Raw genomic sequence first — 12,879 nt, 5'->3', positions numbered from 1 at the left:
GAGGCGCACCCCACAGTTCACCTGACGCAGCTGCTGACAGGCCCCGAGTTCCTGCTCCCTCCCTTATGTCTCCAGGAATGGATTTCTGTCTTCAGTGAGTCAGCAGAGAGAGGAAGGGGAACAGCCAGGGAGCTCAGTGGGGCAGGAGGTGGAGGTCCCAGGTTAGCCTGGCCTCACCCCCAATGCCTACACTCTGTCAGCCTCAGTTTGCCCCTTTGTAGGCTGGGAGAGCAACTTCTAGGTCTAGGGTTGGGAAGAGAGCTAAAGAAGAAGTGAGTAGTTGGGGGCTGGATTTTGCAATTAACCATTCATTCAACAAGCATTTATTGAGCAACTACTATGTGCCAGGGCTGTGCCAGATGCTGGAGATGCAGCAGAGAACAAAACAGATTAAAATCTCTGCCTTGGTGGACAATACACAAACAAATAAAAAGGTATTAGTCTGCTGCTATAAAGAAAAACAGAGCAGGGTACGGGGACTGGAGAGTAGGACTGAGGCAGGGGCTGTTTCAGATAGGCTGTTCAGAGGCCTCTCTGAAGGGAGACATCCGAGAAGACACCTGAAGACACCAAGAATGCGGGCTGCGTGGATATGCAGGAGCAGCTTTCCCCCAGGAGGACCAGCCCGCGCAAAGGCCCTGAGGTGGGCTCGTGCCTGGAACATTTGAGGAGCTGCAAGATAGCTGGTGTGGCAAGAGCGAGGGAGAGGCGCGGAAGGAGGCAAGGCCGGAAAGTGAGGAGGGGCAGCGGAACAGGCACCCTTAATGCAAGTGGTGCCAGCTCCCTTGGCTCTGGCTGCACAGATTTTCACCTCATCCCCGTGGAGCCTCCGTAGATGGGGTGCTCCATTTACAGCCAGGGATGCCACATGCAGAGAGTCTCACAGCCCACTGGACGAGGAGCTGCCCAGCCCGGGCCTCCTGCTGCCCAAGCACTGTCTCCTCAGTGGGCTGTCAGCCGTGCCATGCCACTGTGCTGACAGAGGCCATCTACATGCAAGTCTGATGCTCAGCCCTGGGAGTCGGAGCTAGAGGTCAGATCCAGCAACAGCTTGACTCACCCACATCTCTGGAATATCAATGGAGGGCACAGCAACACAGCCAAGAGGTAGGGCCTCAGAATTTCCTGCTGTTCAAGGAATGAGACATCCTCCAAGGAGCAGGCCAAGCCCCCCACACTCCTTCCTGCCACACCCAGAGAGGCCATCTTGTTTCCACCCTTGAGGCACAGATATACCCAGACATGCTAGACGCACTTACCTGAAAGGACTAGAGACAAACTCCTGGGTGACCCCGTGGATAGGACTTCCTGCCCCATGCACCACAGAGGGTAAGTTCAGTGGCTAGGGAGAGTATCTGCCAGATTCTAATCCTGCCCTGCTGTGTGGCCTCATGGGACTTACTTAACCTCTCTGAGCCTCTGTTTAGCCATTGGTATAATGGAGCTGTCTTGAGAGCTAAATGAGGTAATATGTACAAAGCACTTAAAACAGGCCTGGGCCAGGTGCAGTGGTTCATGCCTATAATCCCAGCACTTTGGGAGATGGAGGTGGGTGGATCACTTGAGCCCAGAAGTTTGAGGCCAGCCCACGCAACATGGTGAGACCCCACCCCTACAAAAAATGAAAAAAAAAAAAAATTAGCCAAACATGGTGGTATATGCCTGTGGTTCCAGCTACTTGGGAGGCTGAGGCAGGAGGATTGCTTGATCCTGGGAGGTTGAGGCTCCAATGAGCTGTGATTGTACCACTGCACTCCAGCCTGGGCAAGAGGGTGAGACCCCATCTCCAAAAAAAAAAAAAAGGCAGGCACGGTGGCTCATGCCTGTAATCCCAGCACTTTGGGAGGCCAAGGCAGGTGGATCACCTGAGATCAGGGGTTCAAGACCAACCGGGCCAACATTGTGAAACCCCATCTCTACTAAAAATACAAAAATTAGCCAGGCATGGTGGCGCACGCCTGTAGTCCCAGCTACTTGGGAGGCTGAGGCAGGAGAATCGTTTGAATCCAGGAGGTGAAGGTTGCAGTGAGCTGAGATCACGCCACAGCACTCCAGCCTGGGTGACAGGGCGAGACTCCGTCTCAAAAAAAAAAAAAACCTACCACATCTGTGCCCACGTCTGTGCCACCCGCTTGCCACTGCCTGCCTTTCTCCCTCCTCGGTGACTCACTGGCGTTATCTCCAGAGCCCAGGCGGGGCCTGCTCTGCATGTCTAATCCCGCCCTGGTGATGCCGCAGAGGAGCCCGCGAGGGAAGGGCAGTCTCCTTGCCTTTCCCTGGTGCAGCCTCGGCCTTGACAGGGAGGAGGGAGTCCTGGCTGCAGCCAGAAGGTCCACACGTGCCCGCACACACACACACACACACACAGACAACCCCCCCACACACACACAGACCCGGTCTACAGATACCCCCACCAAGGCAGGCTTGCCAGTCACATGACCAGAACTTCCCAGACACACACCCCTACACAGACACACACACAGACACACACACATGCACACACACATGCACACATACACGCACACACACACGTCCTGGCCTAGCTGCCTTTGGAGTTCACCTTGCTGCCCTCTCCCCACCAGACCAGCCATCCCCTAAGAACCAAGCTAGGCTGGGCTCCTGTAGTTTTGTCTCTAGCCCCGTCCCTGGACACACCTGTATTCCCAGTTAGGGCACAGCACGGGGCCCAGCACTTCCCAGGCCTCCCAGGACTAGCCAGGCCCCAGGTAGGGCTGGGACCCAGACAGCCAGACCCTGACAAACCCTCTGGTGCGCATTCCTGAGCTCCTGCCGGCATGTGCCAGGAGCACATTTCATTCCTCTTTTTTTTTTTTTTTTTTTTTAAAGACGGATTCTTGCTCTGTCACCCAGGCTGGAGTGCAGTTGCATGATCTTGGCTCACTGCAACCTCCACCTCCCAGGTTCAAGCGATCCTCCTGCCTCAGCCTCCCAAGTAGCTGGGATTACAGGCTCGTGCCACCGTGCCCAACTAATTTTAGCATTTTTAGTAGAGACGGCATTTCACCATGTTGGCCAAGCTGGTCTCGAACTCCCGATCTCATGATCTGCCTGCCTCGGCCTCCCAAAGTGCTGGGATTACAGGTGTGAGCCACTGTGCCCAGCCGCATATTTTACTCTTATATCCTGCTTTATTCCCATTTCACAGATAAGAAACTGAGCCCAGAAAGACGAAATGACTTTCCCAAGATCGCACAGCCAGTCAGCGTCTGAGCCAGGGCACAGGTCTGCCTGAAGGAGCCTGACCTCTTATGCACCTGCCGCCACTTCTGCAATGCCAGCTGGAGAAGACAGGGCATGTAGGTAGAGTGCCTGGCCTGACAGCCCTAGCTCCAAGTCCTGCTCCGGCACCAGGCTGTGTGACCCTAGGCAAGCCACATCACTGCTCTGAGGCTAAGTTCTCCCATCTGCAAAATGGGGACAAAACACCTAGCCCGCCGGTGTTGCACTTCGCTGCATGGTCATTACCAGGATCTGTAATACTCACAGGGGGCGTCTGGTCCAGGCAGGGCTCAGTCAAGGGCCACAGGATTGCCCAGAGCATGTGTGGACAAGGGTGGAGGTGGGGAATGCCAGTGTCAGGACTTCCTTTAGGCCTGGTGCCAGTGGCCCAGTCAGTATTGAGCCACTCCAGGTGCCACCTATGGGCTCCCCACCTGAAGGACAGAGCCAGGTTCCCAACCCAGCTCCTCCGTGTTCTGGCTCTGTGGCCTTGGGAAAGTGACCCGCCCCCTCTGGCCTCCATTTCCCCATCTATAAAATGGGCATAGTCATGCTCCTCTGAAGGACCCAGAGCCCAGCACACAGTTGGCACCTAGGACTTGCTCACCACAATTCCAACATGCATCCCAGCCTGGCCAGCACGCTCTCCCCGCCACTCCCCTCCCCGGCGCTCCTCTGAGCAACTCACAGATGATTTATACTTCAGAGGACGAATCAATACAATATACAGCCAAAGACATCTTTAATCTTTCGCAGGGATTAGGCTACAAGGTACAGCGGCCTCTTTCTACCGGCCGCTCGATTCTGGTTTCAATTTGGCCAGCTGGAGTGCAGCTCTCTCTCTCCCTTTCTTTTCACCTTCTAAAAGATGTTCCTCCAAATCAAATTTCATTTATTGGGTTGTGCGGGGAGATCTAGCTGCCTAACCTGCCCTGGCCAGGCCCCCGTAGGCTGTTGCACACTGGCATGGGGTGGCCTTGGAAGTTTGGGGACGTGGGAGGCCCAGTCAAGCAGGAAGCCAGGACCTCAGGGAGGTGCAGATGGTGCATGGGGCGTGGCAGGCACTGTGAGGGGCACCTCTGCCAGGACAGGAGTGCCCCATGCTGAAGGCCTTCACATAATAGCAAATTTTAGTTTTCTAGATCATGAAGTCCTTTTAAAAAATCTTGAGTAGACTTTATTTTTTCTAACCACCCAATACTTGATCAGATGTTGATTTTTAAAAAAGTAAACAATAGGCTTACCTTCAGCCAAAACACAATGCCCAGACCGCACCCCTGTCCCATGCCTCTCCTGTCCCCCCAGGCTGTGTGTACATGGGCATACCTGTGTGTCCCTGTCATACCCTAGCACTTGCACAGGGGCTGGCCCAGGTGGGTCTCAGCGAGCACGCAAATGACAGAAGACAGAGAAGACAAGAGTACAGAAACAGGTGAGACCTCTAGTCCCAGAGCCAGCCCCTCTGGGTTCAAATCCCTTCTCCACCTCTTACTTGCTGTGTGGCCTGGTGCTAGCTACTATTCAGCCTCTCTGCCTGCACTTCCTCTCCTGCAAAATGGGGATGAGGCAGCATCTACCTCGTAGGGCAGGAAGGACTGCCCAGGACAGCAGGTGCTGGGCGCAGAGGGAGGCCTGCATGAGCACTGGGGGTGGCTTTGAGGTCCCTCAGGGCAGGGACTGAACACAACTGAACACAGAGACTCACGGCCCTCGATCCCTTCCCCCATCCTATACCTTTGTCCCTAAATCCTGCAAAGGTCATGCCTTGAACAGAAAAGGCAGGAGGCTGGTGTGGGGAAGAGTTCAAGCCGCAAAGGAGGAAAGGAACCAGCAGAGTAGGGTAGGAGGTGCCATCCAGAGGGAGGTGCCCAGGTCTTGGGTCTGAGCAAAGGAGGAAAGGACATGTGGGTAGCCCGAGGGAGGGGCTGGGCTCTGGGGTTCTGAGGCTCTGACACTGTCTGCCAGGGTCCCCAGGTGCTATTGCCAGCCCGCCTGGAGGTAGGAGTGGAATACTGTTCACCTCTGCTTCCTTTTGCTCTGCCAGGCTGCCGGCGTGCAGAGTGGCCTGGAGCCTCAGCCATCAGTCAGCGCTGCCCCACTTCCCACCGCCCCACTGCCCCCTCCACCAGGTGGAGGCACCCAAGCAGCTTCAGCAGTACAATTAAAGAGGCTTATCTGAGATTTATAGCAGCATTATGCTCACGGGGTGTTATCAACGGCAGCCTCCGGACACTCTGTAGTCCTTAGGAAAAGCAATTAGAGTCCTGAGGCCATGAGGGTATAAATATACAGACACTATCACCCAAGGTCTCAGGCGCTGGCAAGCTGTGTAGAGGCAGGGCTTTGGGAGAGACCAGGGGCAGGGCAGACGGGCCCTCTCTGCAGGAGGTGGGTCTGCCAGGAGGGAGAAGGGCCTCCCCGCTTCCCCCACACACCACAACAGGGCCCCGAGGAAGTCACAGGCACCATCCTTCAGCTCCACAACCTCCTAGGAGCTGTCCCATCTTGGCTCACCCCAGCCCAGGTGAAGGCCCCCCAGCCCAGGGCTGCCTGCTGCTCCCAGATGCCCACAGCTGCAGCCCACGCAGCCAGCCCTCCCAGGGCACCAGCAGAAGCAGAGACCCAGCCAGGGGCCCGCTCCCAGGCCCTGCTAGGTGGGAGTCACCTGCCAAGGGGTTAACCCTTGTTACTGCTCAGCCGCTTATCTCTGGGGACACCTGAAAGCTTTATCACAGAGCATCTGAGGACAGCAATTTAAGGCAATGCAGCAAGCTTAATGGGGGAAGGTGGCATCAGGGTATGAGGGGAAGACCTCGAGGAGAATAAATACTTGCCAGTTCCTCAGACTCCACCCACAGCGACACCTTCTTCACTGATGCCCAAACCAGCACAGGTCACCCACGGCCCTTCACCCCTCACCCCCAGCACAGACAGGTCAATTTTAGGGGCTCCAAATTCCTCATTCCTCTGAGAGCCTGCCTGGCTGTCCACCCATCTCCCGAGTCCCTGACAGCCCTCTAAACAAGGCCCTCGTCTCCACCCCGTCCCTTCCTCTGCTGTGAGGACAGCGGCCGCCCTGCAGGCTCCCGCACCAGGGAGGTCAACAGTGCCCTCATCTGCACACCCACGTCTGCGAAGTCCTCATACCTGCCATGCACAGGAGTCACCCAGAGCCCAGTGAGGCCATGGGCCAAACTCAGGGCTCAAAGAGGAGGACAAGGCCCACCTGGCAACAGCCAGGCAGTCAGAGCCCGCATCAGGCCCCGGCTGGGGGCTCTCGGTGGGTCAGTCACATGCCCCCAAGCCCGGCATGACCCCGCAGCCAGGCACTTGACTCACCGTCCTCACGGGACTTCTGGATGAAGGCCTCCACACCGCTCTCGCCATAGCTGCCCTCCGAGGCCACCGTGGACACGTAGTTCCACTTGAGGGCACGGACGATGTCCACCATGGCCTGGGCCTGGTACGTGTCCGAGGGCACCACGCGGGAGAAGAAGTCGTAGCGGCTGTTGTCGCTCAGGTCTGGCGCGGTGGAGGCGTAGCTGATCTGGGGTATCTGAGGGGCGAAAGGGGCTGCTGAGGGTGGCGGCTGCCCCCACCCCGCCGAGCCAGCCCCACTCCCCTACACACCAACCTCCCTCTGGTCCCCACAGCCTTGGGACCACTACAGCCCACCCCTCCCCATGGGCACTGCCTCCTCCTCCAGAAAGTCTCCCAACCAGCCTCCCTGGGGTCCCCAAAGACACTCCAACCACGCACAGGTACACACACGCACACACATACACACGTACACACACCACACACATACATCCTGGGAGCCTCTGGCTGCCTCAATTTACACAAAGAGTTCAAAGATCCCAGCCCAGGGAAAATCCCCACATACATGAGATGATTCAGCCTGGGGATTTGGGTGTTAGGAGGGGCCCTGAGGGGTCAGGTGGCCCATCCCATGTCCCCAGGCAGCCCCTCTGGTCAGGACCCAGCAGACCCTGTCCCCACAGCTCTCTGCCAGCTCAGCCTCCTTCCTCATGCCCTGCTCAGAGGAGATGGAGCCTCGATTCCAGCTCCCCCATCCCCTACTCCACCCCCAAGGATGGAAGCCCAGGAAGCTAGCAGGGTGGGCTTCAGGAAGTCCCTTCTCTCTGCAGCTGGGGACACTGAGCCCAGAGAGTCACCACCCTGCTGGGTCCCACAACCTCTCCAAGGCAGAGCTGACCCAGGGCCCTGCCCCAGCCCCAGGGCTTTCTAGTCACAGGGCATCTTCCTGCCTCCACAGGCCTCACCTGGACCCTCCCCAGGCAGGCATGAGACTCAGACCCCATGCCTCCTGTAGATACACCCAACCATCCCCAGGACAGGGAAGGGGTATGGTCCCTCCTCTCCACCCCTCCCTTCCAGGGCCCCACCCACTGCTCTGCTCTCCTGGCTGGTCAGGGCCTGTGGGCTCCACTCGCCGCTTGGCCCACAGGAACACTTCTCCTTCCTGTGTGCCCTCTGCCCGCTCAGTTGTCCAAGGGGACAGGGATGGGGAATGCATATTGATCCCGGCTGGCGTCAAAACTAAGATTTTATGCCCCTAAAGAATCACTCAGATTCAATCCTGGCCAAGAAACCTGTGGCCAGGACTTCAGGCCCAGTGGCAACCATGGGTGGGGAAATGTTCCTGGGACAGGAATACTTGGGGTGCCCCTGGCAAGTGGTGCCAGGTGGGAGGTTGGGGGTGCACCTGGCAAGTGGTTGCCCACTTGGCTAAAGCCTAATGTGTCCCTATCCCCGGGACCACCTCCCAGACCAGTCAGCTCCCCTCCTCAGGACAGGGCAGAGCTTCTGCCAACCTAGGAGCCCCACCTCAATATCCCAACATTCAACTCTGTTCACTTCAACAAATACTTTATTGAGCACCTATGATGTCCCGAGTGCTGAGGACAGCAGTGAATAAAACACTCACGGAGCTTCCTTCTGGTGGGAGGAGAGGAGCAAGCAAGCTAACAAGTACCGGGACCATTCTCCACAGCCATGAGGCCTCACAGAGTGGCATAAGGGGGTGGGACATCAGGGTGGCAGGTGGCAAGGCCAGGAAAGGCCTCTCTGGGGAGGCGACGGCCGAGCAGAGCCAGCATGAGCAAGGATAGGAAGGTATCGGAGCCCAGGGAGCGGCAGCTCCCTGCGGAATGAGCTTGGTGTGTGGGTGGCCAAGCAAGGGGCCTGTGTGGCCGGAGCAGAGCAGGATGGGGAGAGTCAATGCGTAGTAGGCCCCACAGCCTCTTAATAAACGGACAAATGACAATAAGAAAGTTGACTGGGGGCAGGGAGGGTCCATCCTCCCCTGAGAATGCCCACTGCCAAAAGCATGGCCCAGATGGCTCACTGTCCGCCTCCCCTGTGGGAAAAGCCCAAACCACTGAGACCTTCACGGGTGAGGATGTGGGTAGGGGAAACAGTTAACTGGTTTTTTGGATTTTCTAAGCAAGGGTTCTAAGCAAGGGTTAGAAACCCTAAGTTCTGAGTGCTTTGCCTGAATTCCCTCATGTGACCCTCACAGCCTTAGGAGACAGCTATTGTAATTATTCCCATTGTGCAGCTGAAGAAACTGAGGCCAGGGGAGGTGAAGTCACTTGCCCAAGTTTTTTTTCAGCTGGTGAGAGGCAGAGCTGGGATTTGAGTTTAAGCAGTGTAGCTCCCCAAATTCTACTTGAAACTGTCTCCCTAGGAAGTGTGGGAGAAGCTGTGGAGGGAGGCTGAGGGGAGAGCAGACAGGAGAGAACCTTAGGGTTCTAAGCAGAACAAGGGTTAACTCCCAAACCCCCTCACTGTAGCTCTTGTGGTCTTTATAAAATGGCATGTACTACATTATCCACTGGCACTGTTTGTAACAGTAAAACTTTGGAAACAACCTGTATGTCCATCAAGAGGGGATTGTTTAAAGAAGTTCCAGCCAGATAACGAATATTACACAGCTGTGAAAAGGAACGAGGCTGATTTCCAGGCACTGCTCTGGGTGGGTCTCCAAGATATTGTGGGGTAAAAATAACAGCAATAAGGAGGCAACATGCAGGTGGAAGCTGTTTACTGTGTGAAAGGGGAAGTGCATACTGGTTGCTCTGAAACAAAACATGTGCATTGCCTCAGGGGAGGAAAGCAAGTGGCCGAGACAGGATCGGGCAGGGACCTTTCACCTTCTACCCTTTGTAGGTTTCCAGTGTTGAACCATGCACATCTTCACCCATTTGGAAAGCAAACCACACTTGAATATACCTGAATCTATGTGTCCCCTCGCCTGCTCTGTCAGCAGTGACTGAAAACTAGCCCAGTCCTCTCTGCCTTGGAGAACACTTAGCATAAAAACAGCACCCTCTAAAATGTGAGCTCTGACTGGATATTTTTTAATTCACTTTAAGGTTGTTATTTTTGAGGTCTGAAAATGGTATTCGAGTCATGGCTGGTTTGTTTTTAAGAAATCTTGTGTTTTAGAGCAGTTTCTCAGCCTTTGCACTCTTCATGCTGTGCAGGGGAGGTTAGCTCTTTGTTGGGAGGAGGTCCCTGAGAGACAAGTGTTTTGTTTACGTCTCTCGCTGGCCTCTGCTGCGCCTCAGCCAGGAGCGATCATCACCTGCCTGCCTCCACGCCCCTCCTGATCAGAAGCTTGTCCCTACTTCTGGTGTTTCCTCCCACCGGGCCTTGGCTCCCGGGAGAGGGAAGGAGGCCCACTCCGGTTTCTGGACTTGCTCAAGCCAGGCCTCACAGCATGCGGCAGATGGAAACAGAGGCCCCCCCAGATGAGGTGGCTCCTTCTCTCTCATCCCTATTCCTCCTTCCAAGCTCCTGTCTAGGCCCAGGTGGTGCTCAGCACAGGTGGTGAGCAGGATGGACAGATGGATGTCCGGGCATCCCCTGTGGGGCCAGTCTCGTTAGAAGCCTTCAGACCCTGGCCCACATCCAGAGCGGGGCCCTGGCACACTGGCCCCAGCCCACGGCACACACTCCATTCCCCAGAGGGTGGGAGGCCAAGCATGCGCTCCTGTAGGATACGCATGTCAGCCTGCAGAAGAGCCCCAGGCCCCTGATTTCAAGAGCCCAGGAGGGGCCCCTGACCTTCCCCCAATAATTCCTGAGACACTGGAACAAGGACCCAACCCTGAGACACGGGTGTGGGAATCAGGCTCCTGAACAGGATCCCAGGGATAAGCCAGCCTCCTGTGATGTGTCCACCTGCCAGCCTCTCCTGTCTGCTCTCCCCCCAGCCTCCCTCCTCAGCTCCAGCCCCTCCCACACTTCCTAGGGAGACAGTTTCAAGTAGAATTTGGGGAGCTACACTGCTTAAACTCAAATCCCAGCTCTGCCTCTCACCAGCTGAAAAACAACCTGGGCAAGTGACTTCACCTCCCCTGGCCTCAGTTTCTTCAGCTGCACAATGGGAATAATTACAATAGCTGTCTCCTAAGGCTATGAGGGTCACATGAGGGAATTCAGGCAAAGCACTCAGAACAGCGCCTGGCAGGCGGTGAGCACTAAGGGTCAGCTCTTAGGGGAGCTGTCATTCCTCCGCTAAACTTCCTCTGGCAGCAATCGCCTTCTCTTGCCTCTCTCTGACTTTACCTCCTAGGACTCTCCCTCTCTTCCGGCCCCCTCCCATCACGCGCTCTCTCCATAGTCTCATTGTTGTCACTGTCATTGTCACAGGGACATCCTGGGAATGCTATCGGGCTCTCCAAGGCTCTCTTACCCCAACCTGGAGTGGAGGGATGGGGGGCAGGAGGTGTCAGGGGCCGCCACAGGCGGGCAGGGAGCCATGTCTGCGTCTAAGCAGGTGACTGTGACAACCTGGCCCATGTGGGGCTCTGACGTCTCTTCAACTCCCACTGTCTCCGCAGCCCAGCCCGAGCAGGAGGGGGACGTGCAATTTACATTCTCCTCAGAGAACGCTCCTCTCCTCTCCCAACAGCAGCAGCAGGAGGGGAGGGAGACAGCGGTGCCCGCCCCGGTGCCAGCTGCTCCATCCCTCTGCCTCCTTTGCTTCCCTCACCCAACACATTGAGCACCTACTGTACACTGGGCACTGTTCCAGGTGCTGGGGACGCAGCAGCTTGTGTCACACCCTCAAGGGACAAGAGTCAGAACTCAGATTCCAGCAGCCCCTGACCAAGTACAGGCATCCTGCACTAGGTCCCTCTGTCTGTCCCTTTCTCCTTCCTCTTTGTCTATCTTCCTCTGTCCCCAGAGCCCATGACCTCATCTCCCACATCCAAATCCCCCTGCTCATCAAGGCCCAACTTAAATGTCACCTCCTCCAGGCAGCCCTCCCTGAGCCCTCATCCTTCAGAGGGGGCCTAGCCTTCCACAGCACTGAATGCGGCCGCTCCAAGGGCACCAGGCACATCCTCCCGGTGTTACTGTTCTCTGCCTACTCATCAATTCAACAGGCCTTCTAAGCACCCCACCTTGTGCAGGCAAGGCCACGTGGAGAGATGCAGAGGTGAACTAGACTCTTCCCACCCCCAAACACTAGTCAATACCCACTGCATCCTGGGAGACACCAGCAGAGATGGCAGAAAGTGTTTGTGCAAAAAGTGCTCCACTGTCTGGGCCCCCTGATGAGGGGTAGGTTGTACGGCCCCCTGGAGTGACACACAGTGTGCCTGCAGCCACCACCCAGGAGAGCCTCGGCTGAGATAAGGGGTGAGCGGCTGAGGGGTGGGAGGATGCATGAAGAAACCTCTCTTCCTCTTCCCCTGTCTCTGGCTTCCAGAGTGACAAGGAGGTCCATGCCACATGAGGAAAGACAAAAGCTGCTTCCGGACTTAAGCAACAATGAAGATGGATTTCAAGTACATCTGAGTGTGTGTGCGCATACACACATGCACGTGGGCGCATGGGCTATAGCATGTGTCCTGAGCACATGGGTGCCCTGCACATTCATTCATTTATTCCCCCTACAAAGAGGCATGGAGCACCCACGGCCTCCGGGCATAGTTCTGAGGGCTGGGGATGGACTATGGACAACTGCCCTCAGTGGGCTCCAGTCTAGATGGAGGCAGGTCATGCAGAGGTGCATCATAAGCTTCTGAGTCTGTTAGATGGGGATAAGGAGCGAGGAAAAAAAAGAAAGGAAAGGAACAGGGGAGTGTTGCAGAGTGGCCAGGAGAGACCTCTCTTACAGGGCGATGTCTTTGTCAGGACCCCAGCAGGGAGGGGTATTTGAGGCCAACGTGTTTCAGGCCAAGGGAGCAGCCAGTGCAAAGGCCATGTGTGCATGCCTGTGTGTGTGTGTGTATGAGATCATGGTGCATGCCTGTGTGTGTGAGCATGTGTGCATGCCTGTGTGTGTGTGTGTGTGATCATGGTGCATGCATGTGTGTGTGTGTGTGTGTGTGTGTGTGAGATCATGGTGCATGCCTGTGTGTGTGAGCATGTGTGCATGCCTGTGTGTGTGTGAGCATGTGTGTATGCCTGTGTGTGTGAGCATGTGTGCATGTGTGTATCCAGGCACATGTGTTTAGTGCCTGGATCTGCCCTCGGGCTGCCCCAGGCCCAGCCAGCAGCCTCACACAACCAGCCCAGGCATGCTGATACCGGCTAGCACACAGGCGGTGACCCAGAAGGCCACAGCTCCAGCTCTGGGTAACTGGTTCCCAGAACCGC

General features: G+C 56.3%; 1 protein-coding gene across 44 annotated transcripts in view; it reads right to left on the bottom strand.

Moving 5' to 3' along the window:
• Nucleotides 1-12,879, bottom strand: part of GRM4 (glutamate metabotropic receptor 4) — a 135,895-nt gene that overhangs the window by 63,076 nt on the left and 59,940 nt on the right. For 39 of the 44 annotated variants that reach the window (XM_078000155.1, XM_078000126.1, XM_078000125.1 and 36 more), the window contains one exon: nt 6,580-6,796. The exons of the other annotated variants lie outside the window; for them this stretch is intronic. In XM_078000155.1, the coding sequence (XP_077856281.1) occupies nt 6,580-6,796 (217 nt within the window). The remainder of the gene's footprint in view (nt 1-6,579; nt 6,797-12,879) is intronic. 44 annotated transcript variants of the gene reach the window in all.

Source organism: Macaca mulatta, chromosome 4 (assembly GCF_049350105.2).
Source record: "Macaca mulatta isolate MMU2019108-1 chromosome 4, T2T-MMU8v2.0, whole genome shotgun sequence".
Classification (NCBI taxonomy): domain Eukaryota; kingdom Metazoa; phylum Chordata; class Mammalia; order Primates; family Cercopithecidae; genus Macaca; species Macaca mulatta.
This window is presented reverse-complemented; position numbering and strand designations above follow the sequence as displayed.